At 42.8% G+C, this 23,119-nt stretch overlaps 2 protein-coding genes across 6 annotated transcripts in view; both read left to right on the forward strand.

The window, feature by feature from the left end:
• Nucleotides 1–12: 12 nt before the first annotated feature.
• Nucleotides 13–17,354, forward strand: LOC308192861 (uncharacterized protein; the record flags this gene model as incomplete). The annotated part of the gene is made up of 5 exons (XM_080586849.1): nt 13–637; nt 8,595–8,666; nt 12,182–12,408; nt 14,896–15,059; nt 17,170–17,354. The coding sequence occupies 3 exons, from the start codon at nt 13–15 to the stop codon at nt 12,196–12,198; spliced, it is 714 nt and encodes a 237-aa protein (XP_080442975.1). The 3' UTR covers nt 12,199–12,408; nt 14,896–15,059; nt 17,170–17,354.
• A 722-nt stretch (nt 17,355–18,076) lies between these two features.
• Nucleotides 18,077–23,119, forward strand: part of MTA3 (metastasis associated 1 family member 3) — a 196,611-nt gene continuing 191,568 nt past the window's right edge. Inside the window, exons 1-3 of one of the 5 annotated variants that reach the window (XM_080586121.1) lie at nt 18,077–18,425; nt 20,098–20,165; nt 21,940–22,033. In XM_080586121.1, the coding sequence (XP_080442247.1) occupies nt 18,398–18,425; nt 20,098–20,165; nt 21,940–22,033 (190 nt within the window). In that variant the 5' untranslated portion in view covers nt 18,077–18,397. The remainder of the gene's footprint in view (nt 18,426–20,097; nt 20,166–21,939; nt 22,034–23,119) is intronic. The other 4 variants (XM_080586122.1, XM_080586123.1, XM_080586124.1 and 1 more) reach the window with 4 other exon arrangements.

Genomic DNA, 23,119 nt, shown 5'->3' on the forward strand with positions numbered 1-23,119 from the left:
ATGGAGGGATGGATGGAGGGAGGGAGGAGAGCCGGGGGGGCGGGAGAGGCGCCGCCGGCACCGGGGAGGGAGGGAGGGAGGGAGGGATGGAGGCGGCTCTCCCCCCGGCGGGTCTCCCCGGCGAAGTTGGCCGCCGGCGGTGCCCGGGCGGGGGGATGCGGAGCGGCGCTGCCGCCTCCCGCGGGGGGCTGTCCCCAGCCGGGGCAGCGGGGGGCTGCCGCCGGGAGCGCGTCCCGCGGCCCCGCGCACATCTGGAGGAGGAGGAGGAGGAGGAGGGGGAGGAAGAGGAGGCGGCGCTCCTCCTCCTCCTCCCTTGCCGTGCGGGCAGAGTCGAAAGGCGCAGCGGGCGCCCCCTGCCCCGCTCCGGCCCCCCGCCGGCTTTCCGACGCCCCGCCGCGGCTTACATCGGGCACCAGCTGGCACCACCCGGGCCGCCCTCCAGAGCTTGGATTTCAGGGGTCTGCAGCACGCACAGGGAGCTCCTCTCTTCCACCACTCTCCCTCTCTGGTACCCTAACACTCCGGCTTTCAGGGCTGAGCCTTTTCCCATGCTCGCCGCCACCTGGAGCATCTCCCGGAGCTCTCCCCCTCGGGGCGATGCCTCCAGGTGCCGGCGTGCTGCCAGGACAGAGGGCAGGTGAGTGCCTCTTCTCCCCACTGATCCCAGAGGTTTTGTGGCCCAGGGGCTCCGCCTGTAACAGGACACCCAGGTTAGGGCAGTGCTCCGCCGCCCCCGCTTTTTCCTGCTCCGGATTCAGGGATTTCTCTTGGCAGCCTTTGCTGCTGCTGCCACGTTACTCCCCCAGCTGAGGTTTGCAGGATGCCTTACAAGACGTGGATGGCCGTGTGATTCTGTAGAGCCGCTTGTTTTAAAGGAGAATGCGATTAAGCACTATTATTTTATCGCTGTTTGGCCTCTCTCTATAAAGCACTTAGAGGTTGGGATAAGTGCCCACGGTGCCTCCAGAAGGGCTTCGGCAGCTCCCCTCCTACGGCGCGGCTGCGGCCGCTAGAGGTCACAGTTAGTCGGTGTTCTCGCTTAGGTGGCCGAGGAGAAAAGAAAGCCACCCGAACTCCGACTGCAGGATGTAGTAAAGTATACGCGTCAGCGTGCCGCTCCCCAGTAAGGGCGTTTTTATCTCTTTTCAGTCATTCTGGTGCTTTTTTTTTTTTTTTCCACACAGCTGGAAAGATTCTTGCTTCCAGCAGCTGGAGCTATTTCATGTGTCTTGCCTGCTGGTTATTTTTATAAGCAACAAATACGCTTCTAAACTGCTTCACCCCTCTTTGGGTATGCTACTGCCCTTTGTTCTTCCAGGAACAGTTACTGGAGTATCTGGTTTAAAAAAAAAGAAAAAAGAAAAAGTAGCAAAAACTGACTAGGGCTGTCAGCGATAATGAGTTACCCAGGTGCTTCTGGCTTTGCAATTTGTCATGCTTGCTGCTCCACATGTTTTAACCCCCTTCATCCTTTGTAGCAAGTTTGCAGAAGAGAGGATGGTCCAAATTACTGGGTCTGAGGATGGGCTAGCTGCATGAAAGTGTGCTGGAGCGTGCTTTCTGGAAATCATTTTGAGACAGACAAAGCTTCCTGTGCCGTGAAGCTGTGTGGCAGAACAGGTAAAGTGCCAGGCATGCTACAGTCAGACTTTATCTTGCAAGTGAACCAGTGGATGAAGCGTTATAGGTTGGTATTATGTGTGTTTCTATTTGAGTCTTTCTTTTAAACACGGACTACAATGATTTCCTCCTTTAGAATAACAGCAGTAAGCAACGCTAACCTGACAACAGCAATGCCAGTTGCTGGATTTTCTCCTCTCTGTAGCCTAGCATGTTGCAGTTTACTTATTTTAGTTATAATTACTGACTTTCAATCAAGGAGATTTGTTCTAGCTAGCTGGTGTCCATAGCTGTAAGCAATGTGTTCTCACACCAGGAGCAGTAATTTACCAGGAACAAAAATTCAGATTTTAGACAGGATTTGTAATTTTCCTGCAAGTGTTCTGATCTGTGGCCTTTTCAGATTGGTCGTGCTGCTGTCATTATGAAATAGCAGTTTTACTGGTAAATTTGTGGAAATTCCAATGGCTTCGTAGGACTTAGGAGTTACAAGTGTCAGTTCGGTAGCTGACTTGTTATAGCTGTCTTATTCTTCAGGAAATTTCAGTGAGCATAACAACTTTCTTTTGTTGCTGAATTTTATGAGTGAAGAAACTTGAAAAATAGGATGGAGATCCCAAAAGAGACAGAGCACTTAAAACGACTTTGTGTGACCGTAAAGAGAAACATTTAGCAATACAAGAAGGAAAAGGTATTTTTAAAGGCCATGCATGGGAAGGGGGGGAAGTGTTTGAAAGTTCCGGCTGCCCTGTTTTGAAAGATTGAACCAAATTATTTAAAAAAGAAAAAAGTGAGCCAATAAATCCATGTAAATAGGTCAGCACAGAAATCAGTATTCAGCCTCAAGGTTAAATGGTAAAGTACAAGGCTTCAAGTGAAACTTTAGAGGGACTGAGCTGGCTGCTAATCTGAAATATAGCAAAGACCTCTTTCAAGCAGTTAGCTGAGTTCAGCTGTTCAGGTGTTTGGGGGTTGTCTTTTGTGTGTGTGGCTTTGTTGTTGTTGTTATTGTTGTTAAATGCTCTGGAAATACACACTGGGATGTTGAATCAAAGCAATTACCCTTCTCCTGGTGTTACAGTTGTATCATTTACTGCCCAGGAGGAACTTCACAATTAATAGTCATTATGTAAAAATAGCTTTCTGTATGTCAACATTTATTTTCGTGGCTTATATTGTGCTATTGCATCCTAAGGGTATTTAATGAACTTGAAATATTTTCTACAGTTTCCAAATCTTTTTGGCCTCGTGCTGAGACCATTGTTCTGTGTTTTGAGTGCAGCACTATGATTGCTTTAAAAAAGAAAAAAAGAGGTCCTTTGCTGCTATCTTTTATGTGAACAAGCTGGTATATTTTGATGTTGGGCATTTTTCATAACTCCAGATCAGAATCTGTTCCTACTGAGGTAGCTACCGAGTGATCTTGACTTAAGTGCAGGCAAAATTGGCTTTTGGTGGGGTGTCTTCTGTCAGGATCCTTGTTTGTTTTTAGGACTGCAGCACCTAGGGGCTCCAGCTGCGGAGCAGGATGCCCAAATGACAGACTTGCACACACAGAACAAAAGATTTTCCTGTTCAGGGAGCACACACATAAAATTGTTGCGGGGGGTGGGGTGGAACAATGTGTTTTATTATTAAACATACCGTACTTGGCAATATTTATCCTAATTACTTGAAGAGGCAATGAATAAAGAATAGAAGAAATGCTTCAAAAGGTTCAGCGTGCACGGATGCACTAGTGTTTGCAGTTATCTTCAGTTTAGATCGGGGGGGAGGGGGGGGGGATGGTTTCCACTAGATGTTTTTGCTGTTATCTAAGTTCTCTGCACCAGAGCCCCACTGCTTCAATGTGGTTTGCAGGCTACGTAGAAAACCTCTCAGGAGAGGGGCCAATCGCCACGTATAATTGCAAAACAAAGTCTAATGACAGATGCAGTTTGGATCATCGGTGGCACCTGACATGAGAGTACAAGTTCCCTTGTCACTGAGGCACTTATAAAGATCTGAATAATTTTGAATATGAATGTTGCTAAAAGTGGCTGAATGACATTTAGTAGGGAGCTGGGTATTCACATAGATATACATGTGCACGGAATACAATCTGCAGTTGACATTTAGAATTAGACTAAGTTATTTCATGAAACATGCTAAGAGTTTGGGAAATTTGGCTGTGAGCAATTAGCTTTGATACTGGGGACTCGATGAATTTGTGGGTCAGACAGCGAGCTTTTTCGGTGTGACACGCGGCTGCCTTCCCTGTTGTCTGTCACCTCCATGTTCAGACAAAGCCCAGCAAAGATTCTTGGACCTGATGCTGGGCTAATTACTGAAGGTGATTAAATTTCAGGATCAGTGGGTCAAAGGAAGCCCTCTTGGTCAGAGACTGCTGCTAGCTGGGTTCAACCAGTTTGTTACATCTGAACTCCAGGCAGGAAGACGCAAAGCACGGAGAGAAGGACGTTGCTTGCCTGAGGAAGGCAATTAGAAGGAGACTTGCTAATGGGGAATTCAAAGGCATGAACATATTTTCACAGGAGAGAAGAACACAGGAATAGATTTTCACACCAATGAGATACTTTACTAAATGCTTACCAAGGGGAAGGGAAACTGTCTGCAGAGAAGATGGAGAGAAATACTGGGATTTGGGGAAGCTATATGTGCAGGTGAATCCAAAATATTCTCTGAGAAGAGGAAGAAACTGGGCCAGACGAATGCATATACATTTTATTTTGTCGTGATCTTACATTTTTGGCGTTAGCTAACATAAAAGGTTATGTGCCTTTTTTTTTTCTACCCATTCTCATCAAAGACTATGGAGCTCAGTTCAATGTGTGCATATAATACGTTAGTGTCATTTGAGATGAATGGGAAAACTTGAGGGTATTGCATACACTATTGGGGCCTTCAGTGTCCTATCTGCCAGCTCTTATGGACGTCCTGGATGCCACAGAGGTGACACCTCACGCCTGTGTTCAGGTAACCAAGTTGAGCCCCTGTTGTGCCTCATGGAAGAGCCGGACTGGAAGTGTAGAAGCTGTGTTGTCTGGGACTTGGTGTGGAGGCATGCCTGAGTGACCAGTGGGTCACCCATGGCCTTTGGGAAGGGAATTGAGGCAGCTGGGACTCTGAATCCCATTGCTGCAGAGGGTACAGAGAGCTCCTGCAGAGCCAGCAGAGGCTGCACGCGTACCCCTGCCTGCTCGTTTAGAGGAGGTGATGAGCACAGAGGTCTAATTAAAGTGAGACTTGGCTGCAGTGAGGTAGTGTCCTGTAAGTAGGGTTCTACTGGATTTGTGAAAAAATATTTCAAAGAGAAGCTCCTGGAAATACTGGTTAGCATCTTTTGCTCCTTAGTGAGATATAGCATACTTCTCCATTTCGTGTACACCCTTGGGGAAAGGAGAGGAGACTTAGAAACTCTTATCTTGCTATGACACTGCTCCAAACTTTATGCTTCAATGGAAATAAACTTTAAAAAGCTGCTTCTGAAAAATTTCACTTGCTTCTTGAAAAACAGGAGAAATACTACCTCCTGAAATACTGCTCTCCACAAATACTGAGTGACTGCTCAATTGTACTAAACTACATAAATGATGCAAAAATCAAGTCTTATGTAACACTTGGAGATACAAAATTTAATTCTTTGGATCCCTTACATTCAGATTTTTATCTGTAAAAAGAATTATTCATCTCTTTGTCTAGCCCTACATGTTCTTCCAGAAGTCCCAGGAAGTCTTTCTGTTGACTACACTGGTTTATAAAAAAGATCAAGCTTGCTTGCATAGATAAATGTTTGTGTAACTATTTAAAACTTAAAGATGATGCTTAGGTTACTAAAATACTAAAACTGAAGTCAAATACCTATCCAGTTAAAGTTAATAAAGCAGTAGTGTCTATGTTCTGTTCAAACAAATCCTCTGCTTCTCAGTGAAAACGAGATCCGACCTCTTTGTAAGATTTCTCTTTTCCCGAGCCTGTCGCAGCAGCGCTGGAGAACTTGGTGTGTTCATATCCCTCCTCGGGACATTGGCAGCCCTGATTCTACAGTGCAACAAGGTGTTAAAACCTTTGCATTATAAGGGCTTCAGGAACAACTGGAGCGTAGCTTCATTACGGTTACAGGGAAGCCAATAAAGCCGCTCCAGCCCGAGTTTACCCCGTAGGATGTTAAATGGAAGTTTGCCTCTTGTTGCTGTGCAGATATAAGCTAAAGATCCCTTGGTTGCTTTCTGTAACTTATCTGACTTACCTGCAATATATTGGAGAGTACTCTTGCTTCTGGCAAAGAGGTTGTATTATCCTAGGCTGCATGTGAGCGGCTGCACACAGGCCTCCCAGGTGCCTATGTGAGCACTCCCAACATCTAAGCAAGTTACATCAATGTTCCCCAAGTTCACTGCTGCACCGCTGGTGGGAGTTGGCCTCCGCCTCCAGGAGCGGTAACTTCTCACCCCATAGATCAAGTGACTCCTTCCTAAATCACACAAGAGACTAGATTACACCCTGGAATGGGAAATGAAAGTGATGGTACCGTTATCTCCATTGCACAGCCAGAAATGTTGCTTGTAGCCAGAAAGAGCTGCAGTCTCATTTGATGAACACAGGATGTTCCTCGTGACGCTATGTTCATGTATGACTTCCAGATGTAACAGCTGGTGTTTGGGATCAGGTATGGATGCTTGCAGCAGAGCCCACCAGAACTATACAGTAGATTGCTAACACTCTCATGTATGAAAGGTGATCAAAACATCTGAGGAGTTCATGAAATTAAACCAACGACACAAGAAAATATTTTTTCTTTTTGCACTGTAGAGATACTAATTTCTCTATGGTTATTATGCTATATTTTCCTCTGATATAAGCTACCATAGCTTCATTTTGTGCAATTACTGATTTCAGGAGCTTGTGTTTTTTTTTTAAACACATTTTTGCCTATTTCACCATTTCTCTGCTAGCAACTGCGTGCTGACCTGTCCCCTCATTTTAAACCAAGTCACACTTTCCAATTCCCTTCTTGGGAAGCTGCAACATATTCGTTAATTTCTCTTTCCCCACTAATACAGAAGGGGAAGGTGGACTCCCTGTGCTCCCCTTGGGGAGGGAGGAGTGGGATTCAGAGGAGAGGTTCACCAGCATTATTCCTCTATAACTCAGGCCAAACCCCTAATGAAATTGCAGCTGGATGAGATGTGTTCCTTCGCCACCGCAGGGTGCGTTAGTGCTGCTCATGGACGCTTTGGAGCTCGGTAGTGGCTGTGTCACGCTGAAACGCAAACTGCGGGTGGGCCACCCCTGCTGCTGTAATGGTCAATACCTCTCCGACTCGCCTACTGATATACCTGCAGCATGGAAAGCTGATCAACCAGCATTAGCAATTTACACATCCCCTAATTTCTTGGCTTCCTGCTGGGATAAACCGTGGAGCCTAGCGGCTGAGGCTGCAGTGACTTGGCTGCAACTTTGCCATCAGCTTAGGACTGACTCCAGCCTGGATGCAGCAGATAAACAAAATTTCACAGTCTTAATAACACAACAAATCTTGCCTGGCTAAGAAATAATGGCTAAGAAGCAAATTATTACTGTAGTCTGTGGAGCTATGCAAATTTACTCTGATAAAGATCTTTGGTAAATTTTCAGTACGACTGAACCGTTAGTTTCAAGGTAGGTTTATAGATGTGCCTTTCAATTGCAAGAGCTGGAATAAAACAGAGCACTCATTTCAGATTCTAAATCATGTCCTCCATGGCAGTGTTTGTTTTGTGTGATTTTTTTTTTTTTGGGGGGGTGTGGGGTGGTGTGGGATAGGGATGAATGCGTTAATGATTGCAAAAACAAGGCAGAAGACATCAATAATATTGAAACTAGTAAGAAGAAAATTGTACGTGTCTTTTTAGAAAAGCTCAACAGCATTTAATGAGGCATACTGTGATGTTGTTGCTGTTCAACGAGTACGATATTGCCCTGGTTCTAAAAGGTGGGGAACTGCAGGAACAGCCACGGAATCTCCTGCCCTTAGCAGAACCTCTGCCCAGACACTGCAGCGTTCTTCTGGTCTGTCACAGAAACTGGAGAAGCTTCTTTTTTTCTGTTTGGGGATTTGGGACTTAAAAAATTATTATTATTATTTTCTGCTGTGGTATCATGCTTATTAAAACCACAATGCATAAGAACATATTGCTTCCTTAATTTTCTGAAAAGTATTGTTATCAGATGATCAATACATTTTTTTTTCTCCAGCAGGTTTAAATGTGACTCTTCTTTCTTCTTTCTTTTTTAGAAATTTCATCTGTTTAAACATTTGTGCTGCCAAACAGGCTTCAAACTGGGAACACACATCTCACGTTTGCAGTGCCTTGTTTGTTTGATTTCTTTCCTGCTATAGTTACATCTTTAATTCTGAGATCTGTCTTTAATTCACTAATTTACATTGCCGGTTTTCTGTCTTCTACCTAACTTTTTATTTTATTTTTTTAAACTTATCTATTAAAAAGTATTTCTTATTCAAAAGAGAATAAGAATGGGGAAGGAAAAGATTTTTTTTTTTTCTTTTTCCCTTCCTTTTCAAGTAAGAAGTACCAATTAAAACATAGGATTGGAGTCCTGTGCTGCTGTTTTCCAGGAGCCCAGGACTGTGAGGATTTCCCTGCTCAGCCCGCAGAGTGCTCTAAGATGTGACGCCTTCACCAGCTGTCCCTAGGGAGAGCTCTCTCTGTGCAAAGCCACCTACAGTTGCCATGGCTGGGTCCCCGCAGGAGCTAGGGATCTGCCACAGCCTGGTGCTCTTTCTTATTATTTCCACAGATTAGCTGGAGAATATCCCTTACAATCTTCTTGTCTTGTAAGTTCACCATTTCAGTGATTTAACATAATGTGAAAAATACTCAGCACTGCCAAACATGTAATCAGATTGTCTACTTGTGCTGTTGATTTTTTTTTAATTGTTATTTACAGTCTCTTGCACTTTGTTCCCAAAGGAGCAGTCCTTAAAGTCAACGAGGAAGATAAGCTTGTGGAGCTGCGATTCCTAACGCCGAGCTTCGTGGCAGGTTTGTGGGAGGTGGTCCAGCGTCCCCCTTCCTGAGCACTGGGGAGGTCTGGCAGTCCTGCTACTGCCCTGTCCCCTACGGGGTGCGGAGCAGGCAGACATGGCTTTCCCTCCATGCAGTTGTGCTCTAAAGGTTCAGCCCAACACAGGATGTTGTAATCACTTATCCATGTTCCTGTGCCTTCCCCAGGACTGGGATTCACGTGGATTAACTCAATAGGATCAGTAGAGTTATTCTGAATTTACAGTGGTACGACTGAGGGCTAATTATAGCCCAGTATTTGCGAGTCTCTGAAGACAAATAAAATAATACATTTTCATCACTAATAATGGTGGCCTGTCTAATACTCCAATATTCAATGATTCGATGTATTTAAGTAATTTTTTAGCATGCGGTAACAAATTCCGCTGAAAGGAATCTGCATTGTAAAAAATGTGACCATTTAGGTCAACTGGCTCAAGAGACTGCTATTTTGAGTAACAGAACAATTAGTTCTCATAGACAAGTTGCTTGGTACAGTTGTTTGCAGGCATTCGATTCTTTGTGTATTTTTTTAACATAAAAGCAATCCTCTCTGTTTCCTACAACCAGAGAAATAATTCTGTAGCAAAAAAGAAAATAACTCTTGGGTTCCTTAAACTTTGCAAGACAAACTTTCGCTGCCAAGTTATAAACCTTGGAATAGAGGCTGGTAATGGAAATAGTGATGGAGAAAATTTTAGTTATGAATGGTGACATGATGGGTTCTCTGTGCCCAGAAGTCTTGCACTGAGAGGGGATTGCAAGACTGGTGTGCCTGAAATAGCAACACTACCCTTCGCTGTTCAGAACACCAGACTTCAACAGAAAGTGAATACTTTGATTTAATACTAAATTCCAGGAAGATCATGAAAAAGTCTAGTTACTTCTGTTCTCTTTGGTAGGAAAATAATTTTTACAGTGTGATGGGGTTTCCCAGTATTTTTAGGAAACAGCTCGAAGCTGAACAATGAAGTTCTTGAACTGTGCACTACCTTCAGAAATGTATCTGAATTTGTTAAGAACTGATAGAGCAGGAAATATTGCTTTCATTCCTTGTGATACTTCACTATAGAAATCTGTAGGTGAATAAGGAAGCTGCTCAGCAGCACAGTTTGTTCCATTAAAAACAAGTCTTAAACTGTAAGTTAATACTTTTTTTTTTTTGCATTTGGGTGTATGAGGAAAATTGCAGATATAAAGTCTTAAAAATGACTGGTCACCTTTAAATCACAATTGCTATTGAGCAGAGCTCCTCTTAAAGTTTCAAGGGTAGAAATGACATAAACTTAACTTATTCTATGCCTTATAGATTTTATTAAGCTTGCTGAAGAGTTATGGTGAAATCTCATATTTAGTAGTGTAAACTCCGTGGCATCCGGATGCCATCCTATAGGAGGCAACACTACACCCCTGCACAAACGCCTTCTCCTGCTTCCCTCCTCATGACAGATCATGACGCTATATTCAGTCATTTGTTATTTTCTTTTCTAAACAGAAAAGGCTGATAGCCAAACACACGACTTGTGTTCAGCATAAAATATTCATCAAACAATCATAAATAACCTTCCTCATCACAAAATGTAGTGAAACTACCAAAAAAGAACTCAATCAAAACATGCGATCTTCTTAAAATATTCATTAGAAATGTCATATTCTGAAAGGCTTGACAGGCACTATGGCTAGGATATTTTTATTGCAATTTCCCCCTCCCTGTTGTGGTACAGTACTTTGAACTATTTTCATGGAGAACACCGTGGGGAACTGCTGTTATGAATAATTATTACAAGAAAACCTCTACAGTACTCTCCAGCCCTGCAAAGTTGAAGGGCCTTCTACCTGTATTTCTTATTATGCATCTTCAATGGATGTTCATGAAAGCAGATGGTGTTCAGCACCTGTTAGAACTGAGACCTACTGGGGTGGTTTTGGGTGCTGACCACGGCTTATTCACAGACCCAGCCAGTCCTCAAAGGGATGTAAGTCTTCATTTGGGAAGACGACCAGAACTTCTGGAAGCAGATCTGAGCAATGTGCATGAGCAGGCCTCTTCTGTCTCAGACTATACGCGATTTAGCAGCATGAGCTGTGTTTGTCTTCTCTCTGATGTCTTCTGGGCATTTTGTGTACACAGATGTTTGTACTTTGACCTCGCTGCTAAGCTGGTACTCGGATGAAATTCAGGAACTGGCTTCAGTTAAAATAGTCCCCAAAAACTTATTGCTTTGGTGCTTTTGGTTTTGCTTTTTTTTTTTTTGTGTGTGTGTGTGTGTATGTGTTTGGTTGTTTTTCTTCTCTCCATTGGTGTTAATATGCATTAGTTTAAAAACTTTTGCAGATTCCTAAATGGAATATAGCTGTGTCAGTATAAAAGGGGGTTATTCCAGTGTAGCTTATTCTTGTATTTACAAGCACGAGAAAACCAACACACCATAATGCATGCAAGCTAAAAGCTCCTTCCTTCTTTCTACTGTGTGTTTGTTGTTTTGTTTGCTTGTTTGTTTTTGCTTGTTTTTAAGAACTTCTGAGTTCTGTCCCAAAGCGGCTCTTGCAGCATGGAGTGTTTTCAGAGCTCCATTTCAGAGCCACTGGATCAAGGAATCTAGGTTATTTCAAAGAGCATTATGCAAAAGATATTTCTTTGGTCATATTCTTCCAGATGAGCACGAATTTGTGATTTCCCCTAGCAATTCTCTTCATTGCCAATTCCCTGTTTGAGAGTAGTTGGCCGGATAGCTTTGAGGAAGACAGAGGAATGGAAACATTCAGTTTTGGCTCTGTTTGTCTGTTAGTCTCAGCTATATGCTGTACTTTGTGTCCCAGTGGAGCTTTGTAAGGAGAAAAAGACTTATGTACCTTACTTTTTTCTTTTTCCTTTTTTTTTTTAATTTATATTGAAATATAATGATAAGAGCAACTTGTTTGTAAGCACACAAAATATTCCTTGCTATTCTAGACAACATTGTAGAATATTCAAACTCAGCAATTTGCAGGCTGTTAATTTTGGGTATCTGGATTTTATGGATTTCCATTCGTAGCAGTAACTGGGACCCAAGCCGTGGAGCTTGAAGAGCAGTTAGAAGCTCATCTGATAAATGAACCTGAAGATTAGAGAGCCGAAAATCTTCAGTTTGCCAGGGAGAAGAGTAAAACTTGATGTACTGAGCATGGACACCGTAGACCTATCAGATAGTAGTATTGGCATCTGTCTTCCATACAGAGAAAAGAGACTTAACTGCAATAGCTGGGGGCATTTTTACTGGATGTGGATGCTTCAGAGGAAGGGCACTTGTTCAGTTATTCTGTTTGTGCCTATTTGGCACAAATCTGACTCTTCTTGTGCCTGCTTGGTGTAAGCAGGGAACCATTACTGCAGGACTTGCAGGATGTGTGAGTTGGTATCACATCCAAATTACACTCCTCATTATACTCCCGTTTATGAAATATGTAAGATCTCCTGGAACAGGGTTTTCAAACTGTTTGTTTCTTCTTGCCAGGCATAACACATAGCTGATTTAAAACAAATAAACAGAAAAAGCCTGCCAGCTTTGCAGCTAGGGAGCCTCTCGTAGACAATCCTTCTGCAATATTTCGTGTCATCACCTCATGCCTGGTGTGGCGACTGGAGCCATCTGCAGCTATCTGGCTACCTAAGCGGGCATTACGAGGTCTTTCCTCTGGTCCTGAGAGAATGAATGCTGCGTGTTTCACTGACTTCAGCCAGGTATGTGATTGCCTCCGGATGAAAAACCCAGCTTCTCCTAAAAGCGACCACTGATGCTTTCCAAAGTAATGGTATTGCTGCAGTGCTTGGGAGTGCTGCTCTCCTCCTTGTCGGAGTGCGCATTGATTGCAGAAGCAAGCCAGGGAGTCAGCAGCCTGCTAATCAGGCGGGCAAACTGACCTCCTCTGTGGCACTGCCTGTTTTTAGAAACAAAGGTCACTTGAAAACAAAGTGAAATTTGCTGGGTGTAAGCAGGCACGATTCCACTGATTGAGGAGGAAAAGGTGTGTGTGTATTGCACCAGTGATAAATGTGTCCCTGAAATCCACCCAACCAATTCAGAATTGATGTCTCTTATACCAACAGAGTAGTGAGCAATTGTCAGGTCACTATGCCGACCTGCATGAAGAAATTATTCTGATTTTTCAAAGCTAAAAATGAAAGCAGTACTGAGAATTTTAGGTTAAACCCTTCAACAATGGAAACGCAAGGCAGTGGTTAGAGGCATGGTAAGGCACTAAGAGACCTTCTGTACCCTTAATCAATAAGTTGCACTTGGGTGTTACTTGCCTGTAATCATTCGATCCCCAGAAAAACTGAGCTGAACAGATGCTGGGGCCTTGACTTAAATTAATTCTGCTCAGATGAATGTACTGTACTCTACTTACATCTGTGTCATTAAGCACCTTTGACAGCTTTTTAGCAGGTGTTTAGCACAAAAAATAGATCAATTGAGGGAAGGGGAGAGAGAAAGAGTAAATCCAGTGTGGTGTGTTTAATCTCTATCTGGTATAATTATGTTTAAGGCCAAAATGGCTTAATTTAGGAGTGCTGCAGATTAATGCATCCAACGTGCTTCCAGCTGCTCTGATTCTCAGCTTCTCTTACGTCAGAAATAAGGTACACATTAGTCTCATCTTAGTCCTAATGAAGTCAACCACAAAACTCACATTGAATTTACGAGGGGTAAGATGTGAACCTATGTATTCTAGCAAACAAAATGGGTTACAAGACTGAATCCTAGAGCTCTAGGCTTTTTCTCCATTAGGATGTGAACTGCAAAATACATTGGCAGGTGTAATACAAGCTCGGGGTGAACATATATACATATATATATTTTTTTCTCTGATTACTAAATACGATCTTTACTCTGTTACTGAGTTAATTAGCAAAACTGTGAGACTTATGCTTGTGGAGTAAAAGAAGTGCATTTCTTCAACATATAGTCTTTAATAGTAGTTTCTTATAGATTAGTAATAAAGCCTACTTTACAGTTCTTCCCTCAAAATGGTAGCAATATTTCCTTTTGTGATAGAATGGTTTTCGTTAAAGCAAATGCAGTCAGAAAAAGAAGACAGATACATACCAGTCCAGGTCTGATTTATTTTGCAGAAAATGTCCTTAATTCAATCATATGATTTATGGGAAATAAAATTATATATCGGTTCAAAGCAGTGCCATACGGTAGGCTATAGCATCTATCCACATAATTGTATGATACTTATTGAAAAACCATTACCAAATATCTCTTTTTCAATAGCCACTCAAAAAATATCTTGTTGCCAACATAAGCACTGCTTTTATTCACACATTGATTTAGTGGCATTCTTACAACTTTAAGATTTGGATTGAACATCTAAATCTTCAGTCTACTGATAATTCAGCAATTAACTTTAAGCTATTGTTTAAATCATATTTAATGAAAATAGTGACATTGTATTTAGCTAACAGTCTCTTGAGAGATCTGATTCACAGAGTCGACAAAAAACATTATTTCTGATGCCAAGAGAAGATGATTTTCTTTTGTGAGAGAGTGGACTTTTTTTTTTTGCTGATTTATAAAGAGGCTGAAGCATCCATTACAGATTGCACCTAGTTAATTCTTCAGTAGAGGCAGCTGAAATTTTCTGTTGCTTATGATAATAAACAGTGAATTTTATATTCCAGTAAATTAAATTAAAAAATCTTACACAATGCCTTTTATACAATGGATGTTATCTAAGGCTTTTATAAACATAATCACGAGTATCAAAATGGAAAAATGTATTTCTCTGGTGACTAAATAAGTGATAGCAATAAGAATTCTGTTTGCTAGAAATTCATTAATGAGCTTTTGCAATGAGTCTTTGCATTAGTGGAGAAAAAAAAAGTGAATGTACTTAAGCCTGTCTGATGGATGTACAGCCGTGCTAACTGGCATGTTCATTCATGCTAAGTGACTTTGTATATTCTACATATTATTTTTGCTTCAAATATGACAAGTCTGTGAACTACCTAAGTCCTCTGTGGCAATGAGTTACTCTCAGTATAAGTAGGAGTTTAGGCTGATAAGAAATCTTGTAAAGTTCTTCATATTTTTTAGCTCTTTGCATAGGTTTCAAGCATACAGACTGCTTACCCATTGTAGCAAAGTCTTACTAACAGGGCAGCCACATTCCCTTAGCATGAACTCATAAACCCTCTGCTTAATGTTTCCTTTGTTGTCAGATCACTCATGCCAAAAAGAAACACTCAGCTGACGCTCTTTGAGTTAGGCCTTGTAAGGATGGCCCAAGGATGGGAAACCTTAAATGCCATTTCCTTTCTGTTGCATCAGCATGAGGATGTGTCTCCATGAAAGGTCTACAGGGAGCTGAGCACCTTTTATTAAGGTACAAGCAACTCTTCAACATTTTTGTTGATTTCAGTATGGTGCTTCTACCTTTGAGAGCCAAAAACAGTCCAGTCTTAAACACGCTGCTATCAACATATTTTACTTTAGACATCTGAACTGTCAGTTTTATTTAGTAGGAAGATTTATCTTCAGCACTGGTGTCTTCTGCAAGCAAGTTTTGTGTGTTTGTGTTGTTCTTCTGTTTTGGCTTTTTTTTTTTTTTTTTTAAGATTTGTAGAGAAGGTACTGGACAGGAACCTTCAAAATTAAATTCTCGGGACCCAAAACAGGATACAAGGACAGCACGACAGCTCTAAGGAGAGCTTCCCTGTGCTGCCACTGTCTGAAATGATAAGGTTGTCACAACCTTTTGAAAATCTAGTCTTGGCTCTGCAATAGTGGGAAGAGAACATTGGAGTGAGGAGTTTTTGTGTCTGATGGAACAACCCTTGATAATTTGTCCTGAAACCTCTGAACTTGTGTGAGCAGCCAAAGTTCTGCCAGTGGCTGAAAACAGCCTTTGGTTTCTGAAAAGCTACAGGGAGATGAAATGAAAACTCGTGAATAAAATTCTCTTATAGTACATTACCATTCCCTTTATCCATTCAACTCCAGGTGTGAGAAAGAAGCCTTAAATTGCATGAGAAGAAAAAGTGATTTTTTTGTGCTATCTCTAATGAAACAAACAAACAAAAACAAACAAAAACCAACCTATCTAATCCTTACATTTTTAAAATAAAGCAAGAAAACTGTATAGCTCCAGTCAGCTTACCAGGTATTTAACGTAAGTGACTTAGATCCACCTGCTGCAGCTAAAGGAAAAAAGCCAACACAGAGTACATGGCCTGGACAAGGCAAGGGACACTGTCCTGGTAAGGGGACAGAACAGAGTTCCTGCTCTGTGTTTAAAAATGGTCCCTTACACCCTGCTCTGGTTTTCTTGGTTATTATTATTATTATTTTTTTTAACTCTGATCACTTCCTTTGAACATCTTTGCTTTTCTGGCCCCGTAAACTGGATGAAAAGGACTTCCCCAGCTGAAGGGCAGCAAAGGTGTGGGGTGGGATGATGGGCTGCACAGGATGGCATGACCAAAAAGAGTCATCAAATGAGGTTCTTGGGTAAACTGTGTCTCTAATAGGAATAATCTATTCTGTAACATTGACTGCAGTTACCACAGAACTGTGGTTTCTTTTGAACAACACAAATAATTCCATAGTTCGTAGCAGAGTGCAGTTTACTTACCAGGTTATGACAAAGCTCTTAGGTGATTTTTTTTCCTCAGCAATGTTGTGGTTGAAACGAGGGCATTTAAATTTTCCATCATATTTAATTTAGAAAAATGAAGATGTTTACACAGTTTTATTTTTTCCCATTCCATGCACTGAGATAGCACAGAAAATAAACTGTATGCAAGTGTTTGTATACATTGCACCAAAGTAAAATACACTGAGTCCTGCAGCCCAGTACCCAGGCACAGCTAGATGTGTCTCCACCCTCCTCAGCTTGCAGCAGTGACTTTGAACTGCTCAAAGACAGCAGCAGAACACCAGGTTTGTGCAGTCTGACTGTCAGAGCTGCATTAGTGTGAATAATCAGGCCCAGGGACTGAGTACTAAGGTATATAAATGACATTCTTCATTTATCTCGGCTGTTATGCATGCCTTAGCCAGGCAACTGTAAATAAGGTTTTATCTTGCTGTTTTCAGGACGTCAACCTGGAGGAGCAGCTTGGGACTTCTGGCCTGTTTTCTCATGGGTTTTGAAAGGCAAATTCTGTATCTTCAGGAGTTGTCTTCCTTACTTATAAGCCGTGCCTTTGGATCGTGGAAGGGAGAGTCTGTTTCTATTGAAATGCACTCCTTGCTGGAGGAGGGCACATTATAAGCTTCAAAGTGTGGGAAATTCCTCTAGTGTCACAGTGCAGGCTTGAGCTGAGGGAAAGTGCTCAGAGACATTTTGTTTAATAGATAATGACTGGTACAAGCCAGTTATTTGAACTAACCGTTCTCTCGCCTTCAAAGTTTAACCTCTGTTTTATTAATGAAGCAGTAAACCACATGAGTAAAAATAACATACCATTTAACTCCTAGCTATTTTTATTTAGGTCCCCAGTAAGGTGGTGTTATTGTGCCTGGAAATAACCAGCTGGATGGAGCTGCTGCTTTCCAAGGAGTTTCTGCGGGTATTTTTTCAGCTTCCACAGAGTACTTGTTGGGAGACAATTTCAGCTCCCACAGATGTTCACATCAGGAGACAAAATAAAGGGAGATTTCAGATTTTTCCTTCCAAGGCATGAATGTGTGGCTGTTTACTAAAGAAGATGAACTCACTGTGAGTTTTGTATGCTAGTTCCCCGTCTTTCAGGGATTCGGTACTGGGTTGTGTTGTTCAGTACATATCAGGGATTTCAGTACTGGGTTGCCTTGACACGAAGCAGTGACTTAGGAAGTTACAAGTGCACTAAAAGTGGAAGAAACCTTACCCTGCCAGTCACTTGCAGGGGGAAATGGAGGGGAGGATGTGATCATTTGAAACATTGGGGAAGCTTACTCGCTGTCGAGCGAACACCTTTTCTGTAGCTCTGGGTGCAATGAAATGTTAGCTTGGCTCGAGATTCACGCACAGAACAGGTAATAAATCACCACCATCCACAGAAAAATGGCAAAAAGCCTTTCCCCTCGAAGGACGCATGCCAGAGCAGCATCAAGTTGTTGGTAAATAACACGGATTGCACTCGATGGTGCAGGCTGCACGCAAACAGAGGGAAATCGGCTTGGCCTGGCGCCGACATCGCTGCTTTTTGAGGCATTCCCCGCAACCGGACGGTTTGCGAGCGATCTCCCCGGGGATGCTCCCCGCTGCCTGCCGCGCGTGGGGGGGCACCCAGCAAAGCGGCCAACAGGTGCTGCGCGCTCACGCGTGCGGGGCGAGGAGCTGCCAACTTTCCCCGCACCGCGGCAGCCAGCGCCCGGGGGGGGGCGCGGGGACACCTCGGGGCTGCGAGGGACACAAAGAGCCGGCCGGGGAAGGCGGGCGGAGGCGGCACGAAGCGTGTCGCGGGGACAAAGCGGGGCCGCCCCACCTGCGGCCGGGCCTGAGGGGGGACCCAAGGGAAGGGAAAGGAAGGGGGGCGTTCATTAACCCCTTCCCCACCGGGCGGCTCCGGAAGCGGCCGCCCCGGCCCTGCGCTGCCTCCTGTGCCCGGGCGGGGAAGGGGTGGCGCCGGGTGGGGGCGACGCGGGGCGGGGGGGCCGCGGGAGCCGCTCCCTCCTCGCCCAGCCCGGCCCGGCGGCGGCGGCAGGAGGAGGAGGAGGAGGGCGCAGAGCGCAGACATGGCGGCCAACATGTACCGAGTGGGAGGTAGGTGGGGAGCGGGCAGCGCCCGCACGGCGCCGGGGGTTGCTCGGAGCGGCCACCATCTTGTGTCCCCCCGCCTCCCCCGAGCCTCGGCCCCCAGCGGGGCGCCCAGGCCCGGGCAGGGGGAGGCGGCCGGGGCCGGCGGGGAGGGAAGGAGGGAGGCAGCGAAGGGGCCGGGCAGCGCCGCCCTCCGCGGGGACGCCGCCACCTTCCTGCCCCCCACCCGCAGCCCCGGGCTCGGCCGCTCCCCGCCCGGCCAGCGGCAGCCCCGGGACCCCCGGGAGAGGGGGTCGGGACCCGCGGCCCCGCCGCTGCGGCCTGGCCGGGCCCGTCCGGCCGCGCTTCCCCGCGGGGAGCGCCTCGGCGCCGCCTGGTGCGCGAACAGCCCGGCCGGGCCTCCCCGGGGCCGAATAAAGCCGCCCGGGCAGCCACAGGGGGGCTGTCAGCTCGCCGGCCTGCCCGCTGGTGGATGGCTGCCGGGCACACGGCGGGAGCCGCTTGTGGGTGTGAAATAAAAGCATTCGGTTTCCAGCCCTTCAACCTGCTGAAACTGACCCGGGTAACTTTCCCCGGGCTCTGGTTGGAGTGGACGTGGCTCTCCGCCGGGTGCTGGGGTTCAGGTGCACCGCTCGAGTTGTCTCCTACCGCTCTCCTGGGCGCTGGGATGGAGGAGGCAGCCCAGCAGGGGATGGTGGCTGTTAGCTTGAGTCGCTTTCTGCATCTGCTCCCAGGCATGCTGGTGTATACGCCTCGCCCATCTGCATACCCCGTCATTAGGGCGCTTAGGTTGTAATCCCATCAGCCTTTACTCATCGAAGTAATCCTTATCGGAGTGGTGCTGTTAAAATCTTGGTAGGGTTTGCTTCTTAAGTCATCAAGTCCCAATTTTTTCATTTAATCTTAATAAGCAGTTACGAACGATATCCAGAGATCTTACTCTTCCTTTGGTGCTAATTGAGCTACCTGAGGCTCCGTTTCACTGTAATGTAGCGTCAAAGCATTGCATCTTATACCTTCTTATGGTCCCCTGCCATTTTTTTTAAATAAAATTTGCAAGATGCGTGGTACAAAAGTCAAGTATTGAGCGGAGAGGAGTATGGTTGGCATTTAATGGTTACTTTTTCATTTGACAAAAACAAGTTTTGAGGAAAACTATTGAAGGAAATGTGTTGCGTGTCAATTTTTTGTTTGAATGTTAAATGGCAGTAGCTTTCAGGATGTGAGCGAATTTCCATAAAGTCTATGAAAATATTTCTATTCTAATGATCCTGTAAGAGATCTTGGCACAGAAGAACCCTACTACCCTCATGACTTGAGGATCTGTTACTGCTTAATATAGTTTGCGTGTTACTGAGCAGAGATGGCAACAAAGCAAGTATCACAAAATGTACATTACTTATTTGGACAACTGTACTACCACAGCACGTAATAATAAAGGTGTGATAGCGCATGTCACATAAGTAATATTTCCATAATCTAGAAACTCACCAAAGTGCTCTATTCTTAAATCTCCCCTGGTCACAGAGTGGTTGAGGATGGAAGGGACCCCCTGGAGGTCATCTGGAGGTCACGCTAACTTTAGGGGGAAAAAAAACAACTTTGCACTAAAACATATATGTATTTTAGATATATGATTTTTGAAATAATACAGCATTTTTCATTTTTTTCATTGCAGATTATGTTTATTTTGAAAATTCCTCCAGCAATCCATATCTCATTAGGCGAATTGAAGAGCTTAACAAGGTATGCAAGTATCTAAGGTTCCTGCTTAGCGGCTGAGAATCATTTGCCTTCTGTGAGATTTCTGTTGATAGAATTCTCTGAATGTTTTTTTACTTCCTTGAGATTTCTTATGTATTTGTTTAAGTTTCAGTTACTGAAATACTGCTGTGTGATATATTGTAATTCTGCCCTGTTATCTAAGGAAACACCCAGTTTATTATTCCTGGTGAACAGGAGTACCTTGCTGTAAAAAAAAAATTCCAAGGCAATCCTGTGGATGATTGAGGAAGTTAGCAAATTTAGTTTTTTATATGGTGATGATACTGAATCTATCTGGAGTGATAGTGATCATGTAACGTGTCTCCTTCTGGGTATGTGCATAAAGAGCAAGTGGGTGTCCGTGAGACTTTTCAGTGATCTGATAACAATACACAGCTTCTGTGTATGTTTATTGCATTGCTTATTGGTAGTTCTGAATGAAGGACAGTTTTCTGAATACAAATTGAGACTGTATTCTATCTTTATCCTAAGCGTATTGTCACGCAGCATGTGTGAAGCCTTTTCCGTGTACCATTTTGGGGAAAGCACAAGTATTTCTCAGTTTTCGTACTACCAAGACATTAAAAAAAAGTGCTTTTCTCTTATTGACTGTTCAGTTGAGCAGTATTATATCTTACTGGTAAATTGTGTCAAAAGTTAATGACAGAAATGTTTATCATGATGTCATAAATGATGATTTTGTGCGTGTGGTTAGAAAATAAGGTATAAATAGCTGAACTGTAAAAATTCATCTTATTAATGGGACATAACACTATGTCACGCCAGACACGAACCACATTGCTTGCTAGTGCTGTCCAGCACTACATCAACTCAGATTGTACATGGCAAATCATTTTGGACTTACTAGAGAACAATATTTTTTATATACAGTAACTGAAGCGATTCCAGTTATGTTCTGAATGTAATATTTATTATCTTTAATCTGCATTGTTATAACTTAATCTTGCTTGTGGGTGGTAGAGCTAAGTCATATATTGACTTCTTGGGGGAAGAGGTTTCCAAGATATAATCCAGTTATCTTACTTGTGAATTGCGTGCCATTCCTGTGTTAAAGGTATTGAGCAAATATGCAATGAAATGATTTGGTTGTCATTTTACTGGAGATAAGATGCTTTCTTTTTTGATAAGAAAATTAAAACATGACACTTCTTGGTGCCACATCTTGAGTTTAAACAACTTGAGGTAATTAACTTTTTACGATTTATAACAAGAAAGATAGTGCAATTCTTTGAATATTAGTAGATTCTCTACGTTATCATGGTAAAGTATGATCACTGATATGAGTCATGAAAACAACTGCAAACTAAATTGCTATTTTACTGTGTAAGCTGAAGTGAATTTTCAAATAAACCATGTTCTATTAAAGGTGGTTCTGGAAAGAAATGTTGGAGTGCTTTGAAATCTCCGTCTAAAACTGGGTTGCAAAAAAGTCTTTACAAGGCTCTGGTATTTCTTGAGGATTTTTATGTTAACAGGATACTGGCATTACATCTCTCAGTAACTGATCAATATATAAAATCTTACAAGTAAATAACTATAATCATTGCTGTAATTTGATGTGAAATTGATTGGCCCGTGTCAGGATGCTCTTACTTACTTGAGTAATTTTGATTTCAGTCTGGCTGTTCATGTAGGAACTACTAATAAGAGGAAAAATTACAATTAGAGGATGTATAATTTGTATTACTCAGCTGAGCAGGGATGCGTTCTGACTCAATTTATCCTTTTATTGTAGACTGCTAATGGAAACGTGGAAGCAAAAGTGGTGTGTTTTTACAGGCGAAGAGATATTTCCAACAGCCTCATAATGCTTGCAGATAAACATGCTAGTAAGTAGACTGTATGGGGCATCTTTTCTTTCTATCACAGCCTGTTCAGTTTTTCTCAATTACTTCAAATTACATTTCTTTGGCAAGAGGAATATTTATTTATATTAGGCATTAATTAACATCCAGTTAGATGCTAAGGATTATCTGATACTGGCCCTGCTCCTAACAGTTGCTTCTGGGACTTCTAAACTGTGTTAAAATGATTGAAAATCTGCATTTGAATACTTCTCTTTATTTTTTTTTATTTTTATTTTTTTTTAAAAATATAGCCATATATTCCCGGTTAATATCAGACGTAAGTCTTGTCTGTAAGTCAATTTAAGCTTCAGAGCGTTCATAAGAACTTGATTTGATTCAGGATAGTAATAAACAAGAGTATAAAAGACATACTGTAAAGACTAAAGTGTATCTCAAGAGACTGAAAGTCAGTGCACATTGCAAAATAGCTGTTATGTGCATTTAAAGTAACTAAATATTAATCAGTAAAATAACTTGTTTTTTCAGAAAAGCAACAAATTGGTGGTAACAGGGAAAAAGTCCCATTTTTGTCATGTACTTAACTGCCTTTGGTAGCTACTGTTTGGTCAACAATTGAAATGCTACGCTCTTCTGTAATAATAGAACAAAAAACTCTGAAGGCAAAAACAGAATCAATGAGAAAATAAATATTTACAAAATGTTGAAAATGTTGTTTGTAAGTAAATGCAAACTGTTTGTAAATAACCAAAGTGTTAAAACATTAACATCCACTAAATTTACCACATATATTGTAAATAACAGTTTGTTTATAAAAGACCTTAAACAATTATTATAGGGTTTATAAGTCTCTGTGTTTTGCAGTTTACTAGGATGTGTCTCTTTAAAATCATTAACTAGTACCATGTTTTGAGTACAGATAAATGATGGAATAATAGGACTCTTAAGAAAATACCTTACAACATTTTTAAGGTCAAATTCTGATAATGTTACTAGTGTGAGTATCCGTGGTGAAGAGAAACAGCCAGGTTTTAGCTTTTAATCTATTCTTTTGTTGATGTTAAAGAATTTGAGGTGATTTGAGTATGTGGCGTGAAGAAGTACGAGCTT

This window comes from Anser brachyrhynchus (assembly GCF_964034855.1).
Source record: "Anser brachyrhynchus genome assembly, chromosome: 3".
NCBI lineage: Eukaryota > Metazoa > Chordata > Aves > Anseriformes > Anatidae > Anser > Anser brachyrhynchus.